The following is a 24,509-nucleotide window of genomic DNA, read 5'->3' on the forward strand; positions in this document are numbered from 1 at the left end:
TTTTAATCATTGTGTTGTAATATATTGTTGTTGTTGTTTTTTAGGATGCCCATAGTCATCTGGCCGGGGACTACAGCAGGATATTAGCCATGCTGGCTAAAGCTGCCCTTTTTATTTAATTTATTTAATGCAGTTGATCAATTGGGACTGTCCACGTACAATTAAACAATAAAAAAACATCTTTGTGAGCTTAACTGCATGTTGTCACCGATCTGCACCTTGCTACCAGCTTGCTACGCACGGCACGTCACGTCACGCGTGACCTGACGAGAACAGAGGCTGATCAGATCAATGCGCGAGACTTTTCGATATGAAATATTTATTGATCAATTTTAAAATCAACATTATAGACTAGCCTACTAAATCTTTTTTTTTTTTTTTTTTTTAAATCCATGACTTTTCCAAAACTTTTGGGGTGAATATATTTCCAAGACTTATCCAGGCCTGGAAAATGACATTTTCAAATTCCATGACTTTTCCAGGTTTTTTCAAAACATACAAACCCTGCACTTATGATTGCATCCTCAGTGCTCCGCCCTTGCCTATATGCAAACTGAAGGGGGTCCATACAGGAAGCCAGATCATGTTTAAGCATATTTACAATGATTTTTTCAAAGCATTTCATTACTACCAGTGTTAAATCAACACATTCATTCATCAGCGAAATCATTGTTTGGAAATATTTTTTCATGCGAGAAATGACAGTTTAGATTCCCAATCTGTTGTCAGTTCATCCAAATAATGTCTGTAAGTAGATTTGCTCCGACATTTTTGGGAGGAGTGCAGACTGAGCCACACACACGCAGCAGCAGCAGCGGCTCGTCACAGAGGCTGCAGCCGGGGAGCTGAGCTCATTGGCCGGGCAGCCTCTGTCCTCTGTCCTCCTCCCAGGGAAGAAAACGAGACGAGTAACCACAGGTTTTTAGAGGTTTTCTGCCGGCTGGTTTAATTGTTTTTAGGAGATAAATGCTGGTCTCATTGATGAAATCTAACAGTGGCACTGTGGCAGTCGCATTAGTTCATTTGAATGAAAAGTGAAGCTTCAGGTGTGTGTGAGCAGCGCAGCCTTGGGGCTGTGTACGTACAAAAATCACCATATTTAGGCTACTTCAATAAATAAATAAATAGTTTTACAATGAGCCGATTGATTCATCCGTGGTCAGTTTATCCAAACAACGTCTGTAAGGACATTCTCAGACGTGTTCGGAGGAGTACAGGGCCACTAGAGCAGCCGAGCGGCACCAGCGGCTCACAGAGGCGGCGGCGGCGGCCGGGGTGCTGACCTGATGCCTGGGCGGTCAACCTCCCGGTGTCGCGGTAAATTGAGCACTGTACAATGAGCGCGGCATTCCTTGATCTTGCCTCAAGCTCCTTTAAAGGGATAGTTCACCCTAGAATGATATTTCGCTCATTATCTACTCACCCTCATGTTGACTAAGGGCTGGAAGAATTATCAGAGTCCACCGTCCCTTCTCTGAGTTACAAGGGGTCTTGGCGTAGCAGTGCATTTCAATGCAACGGTTGCAAAGGGACACCAGAGCTCTTCGTAAAAAAACACACACAAAAAAACATCCAAATACCTCCATGATGCTCGTATGTAATGTCCGTCTTGTGCTGAAGCCCCAAATTGCGTAATTGTCCCGAAAAAAATTAAATAAGTCTATATTTTAAGCTTGTTTGTAGCGGAAGCTTCTCGAAGCTCCTCTTCCTGCGTGATTTGCGCCGGCGTCAGTGCGGTTACTGCGAATCACGCGAGATTTGGACGAACCAGGAAGAGGAGCTTCGAGAAGCTTCCGCTACAAACAAGCTTAAAATATAGACTTATTTAATTTTTTTCGGTACAATTACGCAATTTGGGGCTTCAGCACAAGACGGACATTACATACGAGCATCATGGAGGTATTTGGATGTTTTTTTGTGTGTGTTTTTTTACGAAGAGCTCTGGTGTCCCTTTGCAACCGTTGCATTGAAATTCACTGCTACGCCAAGACCCCCTGTAACTCAGAGAAGGGACGGTGGACTCTGATAATTCTTCCAGCCCTTAGTCAACATGAGGGTGAGTAGATAATGAGCGAAATATCATTCTAGGGTGAACTATCCCTTTAAGTAATGTTTTGATTCCTCTGTGCTTTTAAATAGGAAAAATCTCAGCAGCTTCTACCATTGCTCCTCGCTCACTGTTTACACATCTGTACAGGTATGATACCATAAGTTGACCAGCAGATGGCATCATTCTACCTGCATCAAGTCACTTCCCTTCTCTCTGTCATCGATGGACGTTGAACCACTCCCTGAGGCCTGCGAAGGAGGCTCAACATAGCCAGGCTTTGTGTCCATGATGCAGCTCAACAAAACCTCAAGTCCCGGTCCGAGTTAATATGGTACTACGAACTTGTTATGAACTCCCCTGGGAGATGTGAAGCAGGTGAAGTGTACAGTATAAGGGCCAGGTGAGGTCAAGGTAGACTGATCCACAAATGCACAACACAGAAACATATCACGAGATGGGAGGTAGCTCACTTAACCCAATGAGTGGGCGGAGTTTGTTTGGCCCATATCACCTGGGCTGGAGGCAGAAATGAGAGACGACTTCCGGGGTTTCGAGAGGAAGAGCGGCAGGGTTGCCACGAGGAGAGACCAGGCTGGCGACAAACACACACCCACACACCGCACCGGAGTCACACACCAAATGAACTAAGAACCAAGTGCCTAGTCGAGCGAGCTGGCCGGCTGTGGAGCTGCTGTGGCCGTGTAGCGACGGGGATGCCCTGAGCTACGGCCTCGCCGAGTCCGGTTGCGCCGGGTCGTACCGGGCCTAGAAGCGGTAACTACGGAGCGGGTAAGTGAAGCAACTCCCATGCTCAGGTAGATACACACACAGGTACACAAACTCACGTCTGTGCATACACTTGAGAGAGAGATAACCACAGGAACAAGCGGGAGGTTTCAGGACAGGCATAGTTTAATAAACGAGCTAATGTAATATCATGTTTCATGTACCAATGCAGTCCCGTTTGTCCGCGTGTGTTACAGAACTGAAGATGGTTATCAACTTGGTTTGTTAAGTCCGGCTCTCAGTTTTGTGATCTGTGCGCGTTCACATCAAAGGGGGCGTTTGGCGTCATATGATTCAACTTCCGCAAAAAATTGATCCACAACGGGCTGATTTCAGCCAAGAGGAGCAGGTTGTTTTAATGGAGAGAGTATGAGCGAAGCACGATCGCAGCCTGAAGCATCAGTGTTGCTGCAAATATGACAAGAGAGGAGGCTGCTGTTAATTTCTGACAACTGAACATTGCGCTACTTTTAAATATGAAGCTTTATTCATTTAAATTAAATAAACTAAAGCAACAAGTTATTTTAAATTATATTTTATATTGTTTTCATATATTTCACTGATCAAAATTATAGAATAGGAGTGTGTGTTTTTGTATGTGTGTGCGTATGAAAATAGTGGGTTTTTTATGTGCTGTGACTACAAGCAAATCTCATATTGTCTCTGTACAAAGACTTATTCAAGATTTGCGTTTGGGCAACACTGAAATATAACAGGCAAAACATCGAAATTGATTTATTCATGGCCACATTAAGTGAAATTAATTATTACCGATTATCCATCTGTCCTGCTGTGAGTGGGCAACTTCTTTCAGTGGTGACTGACTGTATAAAAAATAAGATATAGGCTATAGTCTAATATATAATGAGCTCCTGACGCTCAGCTCAACGGGTGAGGAGGCGGAGACAACTCTCAGCGGAGACGCTCAGAAAGTCAACAGCAGCGGATCAGCTGATCTCTCCCTCCGTACAAACGCTCCGTTCTGATCCAGCTCCACTGGACTTTCAAAGTAAAGCTGACGCCAGCTGAAAATGAGTTACACAGTGAAACAGCGGTGCTTTTATCGCCAGTTTTATGATTAAACTCAGACGCCAAAACGACTGCTGCAGGGCGCGAGCCGGCCGTGGAGGTGCACGCCGCAGTGAATCTGATTCGCGGCGCTTCCTCGCCCGGTGTGTACCCGGCGTGAGCGCTGGTATTTAAAAATCAGATGGCAGAGGGAGAATAGCGCCGTTTGGTTGCTTGGGCAGCTTGGGTGCTTCAGGTGGAGCGCTCTACAGTTTGACCAGACCAACAGGTCCACTTTGACCGCGATTGGCTCCTTGATGTCCCGTTTTTCAAGGGGAGCGGGGGCCTGTACAGGCAGGGCGGGCCGCCCCACCAATAGAACGGTAGGGGAAACACTGAACGTTATTAGTGTTGTCACGATACCAACATGTTGGTACCGGTATTGGTACCAACATACTTTTCCAAATACAAAGAGAACACAAAAAATGTCATTATTGACTTTATTTTAATAGAAAATCTTAGAACTATTATGCATCAGTAAATAATCAATCACTGCTGCTGCAGGATTCAAATTTAAATTTCCATCTATATTAATCTGAACTCTTCCTAAATTAAAACATTAGTGGTCTGTTTAAAAATGAATCTCAACTTGTTTTCGTTGCATTATTTGAGGTCTGAAAACACTGCCAGTGATCCGCGGTAAAAACGAAACTTATCAGTGTTTGCATTAATTAACGAGTCTGTCTATGCTATGGTCTACGATTTGGAAGATTGGTCATTATTAACATTGTTTATACTGCGATTATGGTCCTGTAGTCCAATCTACACAATATGAATAGCAAAAAGAACCAAAAAAATCCATTCAGTCTATCAGCCGTGGGCCTGCATAGAAATTGACCAATGCTATCCAACCATCACGGTAGCCTCGCTTTGGCTCGTACCCTCCATCCAATCCCCTCGTCTCCCCTGTTCTTCCTCGTCCCGACTCGACCCGCCTCGTCCCCACCCCCTTCCGCTTAGAAACTACAAGTATTTGTAACCGCCCTGGGCTGCTCAGCCACAGACACATGAACCCATGAATTCAGCGCCTGCTGGCTCCCTACCCCCGGCCGGTCTGCCGCTGAAAGCCCACTAGGATTCAGAGAAGCACAGTACAGAAGCACTGAATGTGTTGCCGCCGTTATTAACGTTACCGGTGCCGCGTCGAGTCTCCCTGATCCTCTCCCCGACACACAGCCGCTTCCAGCCACAGCTGCAGCCTGAGCTGGGTGCTCTGCACACTGCACAGCCACACCGTGGCCCTGCAGAGGTACCCCGGTCTTCCTACTTCTCTCCCCGACACACAGCCGCTTCCAGCCGCAGCTGCAGCCTGAGTGGGGTCGCTCTGCAAACTGCTGCGCCGTGGAGCTACAGACCCCAGCGCCCTGTGCCCGGTCACCCAGCGCGAGCAGTCTCCCTGTAGCTCTGGAGCTGTGCTTGGCGTCGCTAATGGCGGCAGTGCCCGTACCGGCGGTTGCCGCAACGGACCGCAGGTACTGGCACCGCCGCATTTAGCGGGTGACCGGGCACAGGGCGTTGTGTCTGGGGGAGAGAAGCAGGAAGACCGGGTAGCTCCACAGCACCGCAGTGCAGAGTGACCCCGCTCAGGCTGCAGTGGCGGTGCTGATACAGCAGAGTTTATGTTGAACAGGTAATCTTTGGTTTTATTGTGGAAGTTGTGACTGTGAATCCAACATTTTACTCCGCATTCAAAGCCGTGTTTGGTAACTTTCTGCTGGCAGTGGCAGCAGGCTTGTTGCTCTGCTCTGCTCTGGGGGGGCGTGTCATGAGGAGGCTCTGAGGGGAGGGCCATACGCACTCGGAGGTGAGGGTTGTGTGTATATGTGTGGGTGCTTTTTTCAAATTTTTCTCATCCTCTTTCAGATCGTAGACCATGGCTTTAAGACATTTCCAGGGACCAAAGATCATTTCTTACCCTGTATCCAGCACGAAGCCAGTGGGGTAATTTATGTTTTTTGTCTTCATTTTACTTTGACAATCCTTTTTCCATGCTGTAGTATCGCTTTTACTTTGCTTATGTTGACATCATACTGTGTGTGCGTGTCAGTAGTTTTCACAGTGGATTTGGAGAGAGAAAGCTTCAAATAATCTAACTGTAAGAAAGCCATTTGAGAGAATTACATGTTTGAAAGTTTGAAAATGCATTAGCTTTTCCTTAGAAGAGTTTGGGGAAGGGGTGGTCAGAACACTTAAAACTGTGTGTCTCTGTGTGTGTTAGTATGTTATCTCACAGTCAGTGTTACAGGTTTCACTGACTGAATTCCTTAAGACGAGTGTTCGTGTGGACAAAGACGAGGATGGAACAGAGTCTCCAGGATCCATCTGTCCGTCCATGAGGAGTGACAGGTCAAAAGTAGAACCTCTAAACTTCAGTCGTGGACCTGGACCCTCAGAGTCACAGTAAGAGACCTGCTACAAACCTGTGAACCTCCAAACTGTGAACCTCCAAACTGTCTCTGTAAAAGAGTTTAGTTTAGTGTGTTGTACTGCTGCATTAAACTTCACTAGAATAGGAAATTATTTCTGGCTGGTTCTTCTGCCATATCAGTGTGTTGATACTGATTTATTTGTTGTGATATGATCAAAGGTCATATTAGTCCTGCAGCTGATGGTTACAGATTAACAGAGGTCAGTGGTAGTAAAGGGGAGAAACAGCCATATAAATTTAATTTAGTTTATTTGATAGGGAAAATGCAGGTTAAAATAGTAACACTTCCACTCGTTACAAACAAGTCAAGGTGACTGATGTTAAGCATACAGAGATTATAGCTAATGCTGGTTTCCAACTCCTGTCCTTAGTTAGGCTTTTAGTAAAATAAAAAAAGTCAGAAAAAAGACATCAAAATTACATCCCATTACAATAAAATGTACAATACATAAAATCATACCAAGTCCTGACCCATTAAAAATACATACAGCTCTGTAACGCTGCATTATGTAATAATGCCGCATTATGTAATAATGTAATAAATCTTCACGTCATTATGTAATAACGCTGCATTTTGTAATAATATGCCACATTTTGTAATAAAAATCTTGAACGCAATATGTAATAAACTTTGCCGCATTTTGTAATAAGTTGTTACATTTTGCATCACTTATTACATATTGCGAGTGTTGCACATTTTTATGAAGAAAATGTAATAATTTGGTGCATTATGTAATAAACCACCAAAATGGATGTCTTAATTAGAAAAAACATTAACAATAATAATTCGGCGACGGCTCTTGTCACCAGAGTCTCCCGGGTCACGCTGCTCCTCCGCCCCGCTGAGCAGAGCGGTCTCCTCCGACAGCGGGTCCCACACGGATGGTAACCGCTCCACGTCTCTCCCTCCCCCCTTGCCCACCGACAATAATACGCCCGGGTCATGTTCGTCTGTGGAGGGATGACATGGACCACGGTCCGACTGGACTGGGCAATGGGACTCATCGCTCATTATTAATAATACTGCACAACTGAAAGGTGAGTGTGAGGGTCCTGTGTGCGTGTGTAGGTGAGTGAGTGAGTGAGTGAGTGAGTGAGTGAGTGAGTGAGTGAGTGAGTGAGTGAGTGAGTGAGTGAGTGAGTGAGGTGGTGCAGAGGAAGAAGTGAGAGCTGTCTGATAAAGTTTGTGTTATGTTGTTGTATAGTTACGTTGGGTCGGACACTACAATATCAATAAAAACATGTGCTTAACATAGACGTCGGACGCGAAATAGCCGCGGAGCGGAGCCAGTTTCCTTTAACAGATTGTGCCAGATGCGCCAGAGCGCGCACCTCTGTGCCAGGCTTGTGCTCTGCAGCAATTTGTTTATTCATCTTAACAGAGCGCGAGCGAGATTAACACACACATTCACACAGGCTTCACACTCATACAGGCTACACATGATACACATACCCACACACACACACATCTGAGGGGCCGAGGCGCTTGCCGAGCGGCACGGAGAAATGCACATCTGGTGGCGTGCCCCCCAGGGTGCTCAACCTGGTCAGTGGGTGCTCGAGCACTGGAGCACCCACTGAATCGGCGCCTATACGTTTGATGCCCTGCCCTGAAAGCGGTAGCCTATTATAATGAATACACTTATATTTGATTTAGATTTGACCGTCCTACTGGTTTTAGAAATTAATTCATATTTATGATTCATGCATGCTGGTATGCTTAAAGTCAGTGTTGTTCTGATGGTCCTTATGTTTTTTTTTTCTAATCAAGACATCCATTTTGGTGGTTTATTACATAATGCACCAACTTATTACATTTTCTTCATAAAAATGTGCAACACACGCAATATGTAATAAGTGATGCAAAATGTAACAACTTATTACAAAATGCGGCAAAGTTTATTACATATTGCGTTCAAGATTTTTATTACAAAATGTGGCAGATTATTACAAAATGCGGCGTTATTACACAATGACGTGAAGATTTATTACATTATTACATAATGCGGCATTATTACATAATGCGGCGTTACAAGCTCTGATTTTCTTTCAGCCTGGTTAGTTTTATTTCGATCAGTAGTTGAGTTCCACATTTGAGAGCCCAGAAGGCTGATTGCCTAAAGGAGGTTTTATGGTGAGATATTTTACAGTTACTACTTGCTGTACCCCTGGTGATCCCATCACTATTTTGTCTGCTAAAAAGATTACACAAAACATCTGGTGCCAAATTCTGCAAACACCTAAAAAACAATTTAACGGAGGAAAATGTTAAATAATTATCAAAACTAAGTAAATTATACAGCTACAGTCACCTTATTGGTTTCTTGTCCATGATTTTAACACAATACGACATATGAGAGAAAATCATGGTATGCATATGGGTGGTTGACATATAAGCCGAAAAAAAGATTTTTTTTAAAACTTCAAATATTATCCCTGAAAATTACTTTTTTGTGTTGTCGTGACTCTTAACTTTACACATATATATGTGTTCTTGAAGATTTTGCATCAAAATTAGCATTTTTTCATCAATTTGCTGTATCAGTGCCTTAAATTGTCATACGGTGTGACATGAAAGCTATGTTATATAAAATGAAAATGGGGTACTTTTTTCTTTTCTAACTGACTGCATCATACATTTTAATCATGACTGATTTGATATTTAACATTTCCTTGTGAAAATGTATTATATTTTGGATTATTTTTCAAAATTATCATACAAAGGATGACATCGCTCCTCAATCTTTCAAGATATTTTAGAATAATTCTGTTAAACCTTGTAATAACTCTAACACAATGCTTGAGACTCTTGGTAGTTCTATTTTCCTTGTGGTCTATGGATATTTTCACAATTTATCACTAACAAAGCTGTTTTCTTGTCACAATTGTGAGCGTCACACCAAATGACATGAGTGTCACACCACATGACAAACTGCACCAAAAATGCAAAAAAGTGTATTTTATGTATTTGACATTCAAACAAAAACAATTGGGGACATATCTTGTAATAAATAATTGATTTTGGGCACAGGTTACACGGGAATTCCAATTGCTGAACTAAAGTCTTAGAACAATAACATCATCCACAAAACCATGGTCCAATATTGACACATTACATTACATTGTGTACTCAGCATGAATTAGCATTTAAAATCTACTTATGAGTTAATGTGAATATTTTATGATGAAATGTTAACATTTCTACATTAGGACAAAAAATTATCAACACAGTTTTGAAAAAAACATCAAACATTTAACATTATTTCCCAGTCGGGGGTGCTCAGTGGTCAAGTCGTTAGACAATATGTCACATGTTGGCATACGACTGAAGCCCTGATTGCCACTTCGACTCCTGACAGAGACGATCCTTTCCACATGTCATTTCACCAGTCTCCTTAAATTTATTTTTAAATAGGATCTGTTAATATGCACAGCATGGCAAATGGTAAAATATGGTTACATGAAATATAAAATTGGAATGTGAAATATTATTTGTATAGATAAAAAAATCTAACATCAAACTTCTTAAATTTGTGTGTTTTGTATATTTATTTATATTAATATTAATGCAAAATAAAGTGAATGTCATATGGTGTGACAGATATGTCATATGGTGTGACTTAGAAAAACCGTCACACCGTTATGACAAAGTGTCACACCACATGACATTCTGCTCAGTTAAGTTAATATATTAGCCAACTAAAAACAGCTAGCCTATAGTTATCATGTTATTCACCACATGGTAGCAATACTTTTTAAGCATTAATAAGTAATATTTGTGAAAAATAATTATTTTTCATGCAAATAATGTCACACCATAAGACACAAAACATTGACCACTATTGATGATGTCAGATATATTGCTTTTTAAATAAAAATCTAAAAGGCAGAATTCACCTCTTGACCTGGCATACCACTCCAGAGATGTTACTGTAACTTCCTGGTTGAGTGTGGTCCTCTTTATCATTAAGATGTCCAAATTATTGCCCATTCAAAATATACAAAATAGTGTCACACCGTATGACGCCCATTTTGCGGACAAAATGTATTTGGTCAAAACTTGTTTGGACATTATGCACAGACATCAAATCTTTCTGTGGGCTTTAAAAACACCTCATTATTTTATATGCATTGTACAACTATCACATATTTATAATTTATTTGGAAATATGCTCTTATTATTAAGGTCACACATATGCCGGACAGTCACACCGTATGACATTTTTGATGTTTGGATCAAAATTCTGAGTAGAAATCTTAATACACCACCAACAACTTTGGTATTATTGTACTATATCTTGTCAGAGGAACAACATTTACATATATATTCTTAAAAAATATAATTTTTTATCAGTGTGTGACACCCGGACAGTCAGAATTGTGTTATTCGTCAACCACCCATATACAGCTGTGCTGTTCTGATTGGTATATTGTCTGTGTCTAATTAGTTTGAAGCAATTTAGATTGGTTTTTATTGTTTTTGATATCTTTTTTTTTACATGTTTGTCAAATTTGAGTCTGGAATCCTCACACATTGCTTTCTTGAATGTAAATAGGAAGCAAACCAACTAAAAGCTAACTTGGAAAAATGTATTTTGACAACTTCAACAGCAAGGATGTTGTGGGTGGCAGTGTCAAATGCCTTCTTTAGGTCAAGAAACACTGCACCCACGACATTACCCCCATCCACAAAACACTTAAGATTTTCAACAAAAAAGCAAGTTGCTCTTTTGAGTGTTTGTCTAAACCCAAACTGCCCAGGATATAAAAGTTGGTTTGACTCAAAATAGTCAATTAGTTGTTCTGTCACAACTTTTTCCAAAGGAGCAGTGTGTTGATCTATCAGAGTTCAGACACTTTACAGAATCATTTTCCAGTCTGAATGATGACCTTTACTATGCACAGTGTTACTGGTTTCCCTTCCAGATTGACTGAAGTCTTAAAGATGAGTGTTTATGTGGACAAAGACGAGGATGGAACAGAGTCTCCAGGATCCATCTGTCCATCCATGAAGAGTGACAGGTCAAAAGTAGAACCTCTAAACTTCAGTCGTGGACCTGGACCCTCAAAGTCACAGTAAGAGACCTGCTACAAACCTGTGAACCTCCAAACTGTCTCTGTAACAGAGTTAGTTTAGTGTGTTGAATTGCTGCAGTAAACTTCACTAGAATAGGAAATAATTTCTCCCTGGTTCTTCTGCCACATCAGTGTGTTGATACTGACTTGTTGGTTGTGATATCGAAGGTCATATTAGTCGTGCATCTGATGGTGGTTACAGATTAACAGAGGTCAGTGGTGGTGAAGGGGAGAAACAGCTACATAAAAAGGAACAGTTTGTTGTTCTATCAGTTCAGACACTTTACAGAATCATTTTCCAGTCTGAATGATGACCATCACTATGCACAGTCAGTGTTACTGCTTTCCCTTCCAGATTGACTGAAGTCCTGAAGATGAGTGTTTGTGTGGACAAAGACGAGGATGGAACAGAGTCTCCAGGATCCATCTGTCCGTCCATGAAGAGTGACAGGTCAAAAGTAGAACCTCTAAACTTCAGTCCTGGACCTGGACCCTCAGAGTCACAGTAAGAGGCCTGCTTCAAACCTGTGAACCTCCAAACTGTCTTTGTAACAGAGTTTAGTTTAGTGTGTTGAATTGCTGCAGTAAACTTCGCTAGAATTGGAAATAATTAAGTTGCACTGAGGATTGCGTCTCTCAAACGGGCAAAATAGCACACGCCCATCCATTTAGAGCGTTTGCCTTGATGAATATATAAATATTGGCATTTAACCCAGAATGTGCAAAATACTGGAGTAGATGCAACAACAATGCATTGATTTAATACCTGCCAGGGCAAAAGCTCTTATATCTCTGCATTTCCTTACGTCTGGGTCATTCAATAGCAGTTTTCCAGGTGGGTGCATAGTAAGACAAACTGGACTTTCCAAATTAAGTTTTAACAGAGGGAACCTGCAGTGTGACCCAGTCTTTTGAATGTGTATGACAGAGACTTGCATTAAATGATACTAAAGAGCAAGAGACCAGTGAGAGATTTAAAAAAAATAAAATAAAATCCAGTGTCGATAACGCCTATTATATAGCGAGGGCCATTCAACTTTAGAATGTAGCTGTCGCCTGTAATAAATTTCAGGGATGAATTATATACGGTGTCAAGTGGGTGTAGAGTTGTAGCTCATGCATGCCTGTATAAAATGTCTCCATAATCACACCTGTCACCCGATAACCAGTTTTTCATGCGCTAACCAAACATGCGAAATATTACCAGAAGCACATAATTTAGCGCCCCTTATCTAGGATCTTAGGCCCTGAGAGTCTAATGAACTCCTTCATGCAACTTGTTGGAGAGCATTATCTGTGAGAATTAAAATATTTCAGTAAAACAACAGAGCACAGATGTGGAACTGTGACTGTGGCATGTTAGTGATACAGAAATGTCTTGACAGGAGGAAGAGGAGTGGTGTCTCTGTGGACGAGCAGCTGTCCTGCTGTGGTCTCTGTCAGGACGTCCTGAAGGATCCAGTCTCCACCAGCTGTGGACATGGGTTCTGCAGACAGTGCTTCACCTCAGACTGGGACCAGTCTGGTTCTTCAGGACCCCCCTCCTGTCCCCAGTGTGGACGAAGACCCAGAACCAGAGGTGAACTGCAGATGTGGTTATTTGTGAAACCAGGACCTGTTGTTTTCTAGTCATTATTCCATCGCACAGCACTGATATTTAAGATGATGATTCAAACCTTCACTTTGTAGTTTTTCTGTAGCCAATGAAAATAATCCGATCAGATTTTCAGTCTTACTCTGTCTCTTCTCTCTCAGCAGATCATGGTCTGCACAAGGTTTTAGATCAACATAAGATCAGTCTGAGGAGAAGATGTGAACGAGTGACTGAAGGAACTGAGGGAACAGGAAGTGGAACCCTCCTCAACAGGATCTACACTGAGCTCTACATCACTGAGGGACAGAGTGAAGAGGTTAACACCCAACATGAGGTGAGACAGCTGGAGACAACATCCAAGAAGAAGACCCTCCATGACACTACAATAAAGTGCAACAACATCTTTAAAGACTTACCTGTCCAACAGAGAGACAACGTCTCTGCAGTCTCACCTGTCCAACAGACAGACAACATCTTTTACTACTACTTTGTTATACTGATAGACAGGTTATCTAAATATTTACATCTTCAACAAAAAGACAACGTCTCAACGGTCTCACCTGTCCAACAAAGAGAGGACGTCTCTACAGTCTCACCTGTCCAACAGAGACCCATCAGAGTGGTTCTGACGAACGGCGTTGCTGGCATTGGAAAAACCTTCTTAGTGCAGAAGCTCACTCTGGACTGGGCCGAGGGCAAGGAGAACCAAGATGTCAGTCTGCTGGTTCCGCTTTCGTTCAGGGAACTGAACCTGATCAGAGATCAGCAGTTCAGTCTTCTCAGGCTGCTCCATGTTTTCCATCCAACATTACAGAAGGTCACAGCAGAGCAGCTGGCTGTCTGTAAACTTCTCTTCATCTTTGACGGCCTGGATGAAAGCCGACTGTCACTGGACTTCAACAACAGGGAGGTTGTGTCTGATGTCACACAGACGTCATCAGTCAACGTGCTGCTGACAAACCTCATCCAGGGGAATCTGCTTCCCTCTGCCCTGGTCTGGATCACCTCCAGACCTGCAGCAGCCAATCTGATCCCTCCTACATGTGTTGACAGGGTAACAGAGGTCCGAGGGTTCACTGACGCCCAGATGGAGGAGTACTTCAGGATGAGGTCCAGTGATGAAGATTTGTCCAGAAGAATCATCTCGCACAACAAGATGTCCAAGACCCTCCACATCATGTGTCAAGTCCCAGTCTTCTGCTGGATCAGTGCTACAGTTCTGGAGCACATGTTGACCACTGACCAGAGAGGAGAGCTGCCCAAGACCACGACTGACCTGTTCTCACACTTCCTGCTGGTCCAGACAAAGAGGAAGAAGAACAAGTACGGTGAAGGACATGAGACGAGTCCACAGGAGCTGACGGAGGCCGACAGGGAAGTTCTTCTGAAGCTGGGGAGGCTGGCGTTTGAACAGCTGGAGGAAGGAAACATCATGTTCTACCAAGAAGACCTGGAGCAGTGTGGTCTGGATGTCACAGAGGCCTTGGTGAACTCAGGACTCTGTACTGAGATCTTCAAAAGAGAGAGTGTGATCTTCCAGAAAACAGTCTACTGCTTTGTTTATCTTAGTGTTCAGGAGTTTCTGGCTGCAGTCTACATGTTCCACTGTTTCACCAACAGGAACACAAAGGTCCTCAAGAACTTCCTGGGAAAACAAGATGTTGATTTAACCCTGGATGACTTCCTGAAGAGAGCCATGGAGAAATCCCTCATAAGTAGAAATGGTCACCTGGACCTGTTTGTTCGCTTCCTTCATGGCCTCTCTCTGGAGTCCAACCAGAGGCTGTTAGGAGGTCTGCTGGGTCCGACAGACAACAGTCCAGAAACCATCCAGAGAGCCATCAACAAATTGAAGGAGTTGAACAGTGACGAAATCTCTCCTGACAGAAGCATCAACATCTTCCACTGTCTGACAGAGATGAAAGACCAGTCAGTTTATCAGCAGATCCAACAGTTTCTTAAGTCAGAGAACAGATCAAAGAAGAGACTCTCTGAGATCCAGTGCTCAGCTCTGGCCTACATGCTGCAGATGTCAGAGCAGGTTCTGGACGAGTTGGACCTGGAGAAGTACAAAGCATCAGATCAGGGACGACTGAGACTGATCCCAGCTGTGAGGAACTGCAGGAAGGCTCGGTGAGTCCAGACATGTAAATGTTCTTTATTTATACAGCCCTTTACGACAATCCTTTGAGTGTACCAAAGTGATTTACAGCAGGTAATAAAAAAGAAGAATAAATAAAAACAATGAAAAACAATAAAACAGTGAGAGCAATAAAATACAGCAAAATCAATTGAGTTAAAATAAGATAAAATAAGATAAGACGCCAACATAAAGTGCATTGCAGTAGTCTAATCTTGAACTGATTAGAGCATGGATGGCTTTCTGAAGGTCGTGACAGCTTAAAAACATTTTAGCTTTAGCCAGAAGACATAACTGGAAAAAACTAGTCCTGGCAGCTGATGGGTTGTGAAGGATTGTGGGGGATGGAGGGAGTTCTGATTGATTGATTGATTGATTGATTGATTGATTGATTGATTGATTGATCCGTTTAGTACTTAAGTCGAGTTCAGATAAACACAGTTTAATTTATTCTCATTATTCTTAGCTTGACTTGTTTTTTTTTCCTGGAGCTGCTGTAAAAGCTGGAAGCTCCAACATGTACTGTGGGTTTTTCAGTTTGTTGTGATTGTTGCTGCTCATTTAATAAAAGTAGTTGTTTCATGTTTTTTGTTCTGTTTATTTTGACGTTTTGTATTATCCAAACCTGATGAAACAAATTAAAGCAGCTCCACTGATCTTACACCTCAGTGTTCCCAGGTGTTAGAAAAGCTGCTGTGAGAAAACCCTAGTATTAAACCTTTAGTGTCTCCAGAGGGAGACGTGTGCAGTCTGATAAATATCCTCAGGTGATGTCACCTGAGTCAGTGTGGGCAAAGTCTGAACATAAGGTGAATTTGGGGGGGACTGGTCATTTAAAACCCAAAGGTGGTTGGTCATTGCAAACAACTTGAAGGTGTTACCAAGGCAACAAGATTTAAGATTAAACTCATGCAATTTGAGCACCTCACATGTCGGGAGGGGCATCATCTGACAGACTGAGCCCCTCCGCTGTACCAATAACAGAGTTTAAATTGTCCTGGAGCTGATACACCATTATATCACTGGTATTTTTTTTTATCTCTTAGTAAATCAGGGTCAGGTCTGCAGGACCAAGGTTTGAGGATTATCACAGTGAGATATTATCATGTCACACCATCATACAGTATGCACCAACTGTATTTTAACTACTATAAATATAACTACTATAAATTAAATCAGATTGTTATTTTTAATCACAGACTACGTTACTGTGGACTCTCAGACACTCACTGTGAAGTTGTGGCCTCAGCTCTGAAGTCCAACCCCTCCCACCTGACACATCTGGACCTGAGCTACAACGACCTGCAGGATTCAGCAGTGAAGGTTCTGTGTGCTGGACTGGAGAGTCCAAACTATAGACTGGAGACTCTGAGGTCAGTTTGTCTGTTGTAGTTTTTTGTCTGTATTCAGTTCAAATGTTTGAAGTTTCACTTTCATTGGTTGAGAATTTAAACTGAGCTGGAGAAGAGAAAGGACTCAGTGTTATTATTACTACAAGAAGAAGGTGAGACCAGTCATAGCATTTGTGATAGACAAAAGTTCTATAATAATGAATAATAATAATACTAACAATACATTTTATTTATAATGCACTTTACATTTAAGCAATCTCAAAGTGCTACAGTGCAAGCTTAAAGCAGAAGTAAGCGATATTTTTGTGTTAATATAAGTCTTAAATAGTTCTATCTTCCGACAGCAATCACTTACATAGAGTGTTTGGACCGAAACACGGGTCTCCCAGTCCCTCGGCTCTGCTCTGAGCCGAGGAGAAAACTTTTCTCGTATCCCACAAGTTTTATCCAATGAGGAGAGAGAACGGCATGAAGGGCTGTGTGTGCAGCCAAGGGATGCGCATGAATGTGGTGACGTAGGGACGAGGACCAATAGATCCATGACGAGGGCGGGGGCTGCTAACTCCGTCGGCTGACAAGAAGTTATGGTGCGTTTAAGGCAACTCGTAACTCGTGTTTTTTCGACCTGTGAAGTCGTACCAGTTCGATCTGGTGCGAGTTCACGGGTCGGAAAAACACGAGTGGCCGTTATAGTGACTTTCACAAGCATCAGGTCGGAGAAACGCGAGTTGCGGGTTGCCTCGAACACTACAAAGTCATAAGTCGTGACTTGAAGCTGTAACTTACGGTTTCAAAAGCCTGCCTGGAACGCAGCATTAACCAAAACGACCTGATCGCTTACTTCTGCTTTAATGCACTTAAACTAAAGTTTTTAAATCTATATTTTTATCTCCTTGATGAGGATCAAACTCACAGATATTCTGCTGCTGATTTGGACATGACAGAAGCTACGGCTGATTGATTATCAAGGGTTTTATCTTTACGTATTACTCTTTATTCAGATTAATGGACTGCAGTTTGTCAAAGATCAGCTGTTCTTCTCTGGGCTCAGCTCTGACGTCCAACCCCTCCCACCTGAGACACCTGGACCTGAATATCAACAACCTGCAGGATTCAGGAGTGAATGATCTGAGTGGTTTTCTGGAGAGTCCAGACTGTAGACTGGAGACTCTGAGGTCAGACTCTGTTTTATTTCTGTGCTCAGATGAATGTGATGTGAAAGTTGTGTTGAAGCTGAGCTGCAGATATGAGGCTGATATTAGACTGATCCACACTGAGGGTTGTCATGGTGATGTCTGTTTTCTTCGTCTGTGGTTTTAGTCCAGTCACTGTTTTCTTCTTCTGTGGTTTTAGTCCAGTCACTGTTTTCTTCTTCTGTGGTTTTAGTCCAGTCCAACTGAAACGTTGTCAAATAAATCTCTTGCAACTGGAGTGTGTGGTGTTCTTTTCTCGAAACACTGAACGCTGTCAACAAGGAACTTTGTCCTCAACTCACTGCTTTTATAATTTATTCAGGTTGGAGCACTGCAGTTTGTCAGAAATCAGCTGTTCTTCTCTGGGCTCAGCTCTAAAGTCCAACCCCTCCCACCTGAGAGAACTGGACCTGAGCAACAACAACCTGCAGGATTCAGGAGTGAAGGATCTGAGTGCTTTCCTGGAGAGTCCAGACTGTAGACTGGAGACTCTGAGGTCAGAATCTGTTTGTCGGTAAATGTGGCTGCTCAACATGAGTTTGTATACCTAGATGCATTTACAGGTGGAGCTGACAGGTGAAGAGGCGGAGTCACTACGTCTGTGTTGAAGCAGCAGCAGCTTCTCATGAATATTAATGAGCTGTTTTCTCTCTGTGTGACTGTTTAACTTCCTTCCTGTTGATTCAGCTGTCGGACTTTCGTTTTCTAAAGTTGTTCTTTCTGAAGCTTCTTCAGCTCTGAACAGATGATGAGACACTGAATGATGTCAACAAGGAACTTTGTCCTCAACTCACTGCTTTTATTCTTTATTCAGATTGAAGGGCTGCAGTTTGTCAGAGATCAGCTGTTCTTCCTTGGCCTCAGCTCTGAAGTCCAACCCCTCCCACCTGAGAGAACTGGATCTGAGTGACAACAAGTTGAAGGATTCAGACTTGAAGGATCTGTGTGATCTTAAGAAGAGTCCAGACTGTAGACTGGAGACCCTGAGGTCAGTTAAGTTTGTAGCTGTTTCCCTCCAAATCAATCAACTGTGAAAAAGTGTTTATGGGCAGTTTAAAGGTTGAATATGGAGAATGAGCAGAATACCACCATCTATTGTGAAAAAAGATGGGGTGGGGTGAGTGCTTCAAAGGCCGAAGAAAAAAAAGTGAAAAATAGAATAACTCAAGGTGCTCTTCAAGGAGAATGGTGAAATGAATTACAAAAGAAAACTAACTGTCTGAGAATGGCTGGTATCTGGTGCAGTCAAAAGGAGAGATTCTGAAGCACTCTTCGGTGAAGCAGATATGTTTTAATTAATCAAGGAGGACCCAATGCTGTCTTCATCAGGGATGTGTGATGAAGACAGCGTTGAAACACGTTGGGTCCTCTTTGATTAATTAATTAAAACATCTCTGCTTCACTGAAGAGTGTGTTCTGGTGTTAGGAACCAGGACCAGAAGTATGAGCCAGACGTCCTTGTTGCATCTATCACTCATATCAGATTCACTTGTTGATCTTTGCTTGAGGATAAAGTTATTCTGGAATACATTTGTTTTATTTTTCTTGCCTGTGTGTGTATGTGTGTGTAGGTGGGGGGTGGGAAGTGGAGGTGACCCCCAGCTCTGCAGTCTGAACTGATGTGAGAACAACTCCACTGTCACACACAGAGTCCAGTCCACCATCGTCCCTGTGTGTCCTCTGACAGAGCATCATCATTGTCTCTGGACTTAAAGCTCATAAAGATGCTCTGAAGTTCACCTGTGAATTTTATGTTCTCCCTCCCTGCCTGAGGGGGGCACTGTCCTCTGCCCCGTTTCCATTGGACCTTTTGTTCTTGATTGGAGAGGAGTCTGATGTCATGATGGGAGAAGCAGCCTGATTCACCTGCTGCCGGGAACAGACACAAGTTCAACGAGCTCTCACCACCAAACTTTGATTTGAAGCTTTTACTGTTAAAGTTTAGTTGGTCCAGATTGTTGAAGAAGCTCATCAATATTTTCCAACGTGAGATTGAACTCAAGTCAAAATGTCAACTATGGCAAAAAAGAACAAACGAAAAACTATGACAAGTTCCATGACGAGTTTCCTCCTTTTTAATCTCTGTAAAGACCTTTGAAATGTACTCCTATGAAATGTGCTTGTGTTGGATTCCATTAACTGATCGTATTATAGACTTTTGAATAGCAGGTGAATAATTTATGGGAATATTTTTATGTCAGTGGTGTCACATTTTTATTAAGAACTATGCTTTCTATGTTTTTGTCTCTTTTCAGGCAAAGCTAGCGGGTGTTTGATGCCTCGTATTATGGGCTGGGACACTATTTGTATTGTTGCTGAATTGGTGATGTTCTGGGCATTATTTGTGGCTATTAGTGTCTTTTTTGATGGCGGCTGGCTCTTGGAAATACAGACTGCGGTGTTTTGCATGCGGTCTTTGCTTGAACTGAAAATATAACATATATAATTATGTATAATCAGTGCTAATTTGTAAATCATAAGGTGCCAGAACGCAAAGTACATATGACAGCTCAGGGATGACGAGACGCAGACGGGCACAGGTCCCGGAACGTATGCAGGTATGGGGGATTTGTTCTGTAAATTGATACATATTATTATTTTATTTTAAACATTTTTAAAACGTTTTTCTTTTATGAGAGGTACCGGATCTGCCCAAATAAGTACCGGAACACAGGGAGGCCAAAATTAAGAGGTGCCGGATCTTATTCCGGCAGGATCCGGTTCAAATTAACCCGTGTATAATGTAACAATAGCTCTGTTCCACAAAGTAAAGGATTAATTCAATAATAAAGCTTTGTACATTTTCTATTTATGATAGTTCCATATCTGACTCACTGTGTTGAAGTTTGGGAAATAGCAGTCTGCAGTCCACATTATTGATTTTCCAGCAGCACAATCATCTTCCTTGTTTACAGCTTTCTGATCACAAGGTGGCTCTGCATGAATGGAACATAATAATTAGGAATAATAAATATCTTAATATTTTAACACAGTGCTCACATCACAGCAGTATAAACATCAAGATACATCACATTCTGCGCAAAGCAACACAAAACAGTCAAAACAAAGAAACATGAATCAACGGGCTCATGTGAAGCTCCAGCAATCTATCAGCTTCAAACCGCATCACCATGCTGCCCCCTGCTGACTGTTGAACATGTCTGCAGGATAGTAACAGAAATCAGAAAACCTTTATTGTCCCCTGCACATAGCAGTGGACATTTTTCTTAGACGTGTGCATATGTGCGCATAAAAGAAACATAAAAACACAGTTTAGCATAACATAAAACAAACAACAAGAAGATTTAGAAGAAGAATAGAAAATATCACTGCCCGACTTTGGTTACACTCAGACATTAAAGTAACAGGATAAGGCTAATGTTAGCTTACTGATCTTCAACAACCTACACAATCATGGACTTAAAGCTTCAGTAATGTTTTAATACCGCCGTGCTTTTAAATGGCAAAAATCTCAGCTCTTCTACCACTGCTGTATTCTAGCTCACTTTTATACATCTAGGTACAACTGGTATGATACCATGAGTTGACCAGCAGATGGCGTCATTCTACCTGTATCAAGTCACTTCCCTTCTCTCTGTCATCGATGGACGTTGAACCTCTCCCTGTTCTGCAGGTTGAAGCCAGAGATACTCAGTTTGAACTCACTGAACACTTTCACTGGTTCCTCGTTCTACTTTACAGTTACAGAAAAAATCACTTGACTCTGTGAGTGTGTGTTGTTCACTTACAAGTTGTTTAAACTACATTTGATTTCCTTGTTTATTATTGAAAATGACCACAAACGTGCTTTTAATTTCATCAACTATTTCCCCAACTTCATATAATGTTGATGATCACTGTGACAGAGAGAAGGGAATGTAACACATAAGCAGAAATCATTCAGGGTCATGATAACAGTTTACTATAAATCCAGATTTATTTATAAATGGTTGAACTGAAGTTCATCTTACCTCATCACTGTTTCTTGCTGTAAATGGTGGTGCAACTCTCAGTAGAGATCGGTAGAAAGCGAGAGGACTCAACAACGTTGTTCAGCTCCGAAATGTGAAATAGACATGTGATGATGTTACCGTCAATTCATCAACTGATTCATCAAAAATATCAACGGTTAAATTCGTCGCTGACTAATTTTGTCATCGGATTTTCTCGACAAATCGCTGTAGGCTACTCCTACAATCCAGATTTATTTATACTTAAATTGCTGAACTTACCCCATCACTGTCCAAACAACACAAGAAAATCTGGACCACAGAAAACACACATTCCTATCAAACAGTACTCAGTATCAGGTTCTGCGTACGATAACAGACAAGTGCAAATGTTTTATCCCTTGGTCTTGAAATATAACTTTAAATTATCACTTTTGAGACAGAACTTATTGTTCTACTTCATTCAAACTAATTAATTACACTGGACGAGGTAATACTTGCCCTTTTAATTCAAAGAGTCCTTTCTCAATCCATGAAAATAAGAACGTCAAATGGGCATAATGTAAAAACAGACAAGGAAATGTGTCTAACAATTGTCCTTTGCAGAAAATAAATGTATCTGTATGGAGCTCTATTCATATTCATTTATATACTGTGTAGAGGGGTTGTGTGTGTGTGTGTGTGTGTGTGTGTGTGTGTGTGTGTGTGTGTGTGTGTGTGTGTGTGTTTACCTGGAAGGACCAAACAGGTTGCTGAGATGGCGAACAGCAGCTTTCTTCTTCCATTGTCTCCAGAAAACATCAGCAGTGTCTCACACCATCAGTCCATCCACTAGCAGGGAAACATCACATTATCAGGTGAGATGAGGTGAGTGAGGCCCAGACTAGAGCATGGACGAGCAACACACACCTGTTGACTCTGCTGCAGCTAAACCCATCAGATTAACTTTAAACTCACTAATTAAGCACAATACGCTTCTAATTTAACACAATACAGAGTTTAGCACACAATTAAACACATTACCCAGTGAAATGATGAGTAAAACTACACCACGCAACAACAACACTGTATAACAATACAACACAATAAAAAAATCCACCTAGCATGGTGGCTAATTAGCGATTAGCTTCACTCGCCGTTAGCATGCTAATAACATTGATTTGCTCATTAAAACTTAACCGTTAATTATGTTAACACTGTATCACAATGCAGACGACATCACACACTGAAGATCAGAGCTCACCTGGCAGGGAAACATCACGTTATCAAGAGAAATGAGGCCAGAGAAGTGCAGAGCATGTGCGACCAACACACACCTGTTGGAGCGAAAAACAACAAAGCCCGCCGCGAATCTCACTGTGAGCGCCATGGTAACCAACTAGCGGCCGTAAAGCTGCTGTAATGATACTGTCGTAATTCTTAGCGGGCATTAGAGCTACACAAAACAACAGGACAACACAGACAAGGCAAGCTGATAATAAGTCACAGTCACTTGATAGAATGACCACATCTGCGGGATAACGCTCAGTATTAAATATGAGGATTAAATTAAAGATTTTAATGTTTTAACAGCTGAATCGCTTCGGGTCACTCCAAAGTAGCAAAACAAAAGGCTGTGGCACTGAAGTTTAACAACTCAAACAAACATAGGCTTAAAAGTTGGTTATGGTTTAATGTGTTGTGTAATAGCCTACTATTGATTTGCAAATAAAACAAAATCTGAATTTCTTAACCTAATTTATCCAGCTGGGTGGCAATACTCAAGGCAAGTTTATTTTATTTGGGCTACAATAGGCTACCTCTGTGCTCCTAATCCTTGTTTTGTCTAGAAAATGACTTGTCACCCATGTTTACTGTAACAACTGAGAAAAACCTCTAAACAAACATTTTTCACGTTTACACTAATCTGTTGAAAAAAATCATCATGACAACTGGAAAAGGATGAGTCCGACCTGGCTGCTGCTATTCTGACTGAGTGTTAAGGTAAGGCTGCATGAAAACAATTATGCCATGCATGTTGTAATGAAAACAAGTTGTGTCCACTGATTAAATGCAGTCTCTCTGCACTGTGAAAAGAGAATATTCAGAAAGTGTGTGGTGAATGATAGGTCGTTTCTTCATACAAAATAGATTTTGGCAATTAGCCTACAGGGTAAGGCTTGTCCAACAGTAGGCCTATCAAGTCACTTCCCCTTTCTGTTAAAATGTTTATGATAGAACATTATTACATGAAGCTGGAGAAAAGTTCAGAGGTTATATTTTAGGCTAATACATTTGGTGTGACTTTAAACAACAGGCATTTGAACAACAGTCCATTGGTCTGTTACACAGGAAACATTTGTTCAGGAAAAAGAGGAGCAGTGACAGGTGTCTGATTACAGCGATTATAAATGTGTGGATAGCCCAAGTTCAGTAAAATTCAACACAGTTCAAATATGAATGTGGAAATTGTTTTTATTATTGGCCCTGTTGGATGACATTCGCTCCAGTGATGATCATTAAATCTTAAAATTTAAACATGTGGGTGAAAATCAACCAGATAATATGAACTGAGAATCTTCAATTTGTGTCTTTTTGGAAACATTTCGGTCAGAATAAGGTCACATTTTAGGTTTAAGTGAGAAGGAAAACAAACAAACCTGAACACAACAGCAGCAGCATCAGTTATCAGACATGAGCTCAACGTAAAACATCAGACTTCCATTAATATGTGACTCTGTCTCTGGTTTTCTATTATGAACTTTTACAAAATCAGATTTGGAACTTGCCTCACATATAAAACCTGCAGTAAACAAATCAAATACCAGGTCTTCGCCTCCGGCTGCAGTCTACGTGCAGTGAGTGCAGTGTGGTTTGAAAGCAACACTACTTA

General features: G+C 41.8%; 2 protein-coding genes across 2 annotated transcripts in view; both read left to right on the top strand.

The window, feature by feature from the left end:
* LOC310984644 (protein NLRC3-like) overlaps nt 1-19,427 on the top strand; it is a 101,315-nt gene extending 81,888 nt beyond the window's left edge. Inside the window, exons 12-14 of the mRNA XM_083969904.1 lie at nt 18,010-18,183; nt 18,502-18,677; nt 19,262-19,427. Of these exons, the coding sequence (XP_083826030.1) occupies nt 18,010-18,183; nt 18,502-18,677; nt 19,262-19,302 (391 nt within the window). The 3' untranslated portion in view covers nt 19,303-19,427. The remainder of the gene's footprint in view (nt 1-18,009; nt 18,184-18,501; nt 18,678-19,261) is intronic.
* Nucleotides 5,725-16,576, top strand: LOC310984745 (NLR family CARD domain-containing protein 3-like). Its single transcript, XM_083970060.1, has 8 exons — nt 5,725-5,845; nt 6,123-6,304; nt 11,259-11,408; nt 11,764-11,913; nt 12,794-12,987; nt 13,131-13,420; nt 13,610-15,135; nt 16,342-16,576. The coding sequence occupies exons 1-8, from the start codon at nt 5,726-5,728 to the stop codon at nt 16,532-16,534; spliced, it is 2,805 nt and encodes a 934-aa protein (XP_083826186.1). The 5' UTR covers nt 5,725; the 3' UTR covers nt 16,535-16,576.
* Nucleotides 19,428-24,509: the final 5,082 nt, after the last annotated feature.

This window comes from Trachurus trachurus, assembly GCF_905171665.1.
Source record: "Trachurus trachurus genome assembly, chromosome: 1".
In the NCBI taxonomy this organism is placed as follows: Eukaryota; Metazoa; Chordata; class Actinopteri; order Carangiformes; family Carangidae; genus Trachurus; species Trachurus trachurus.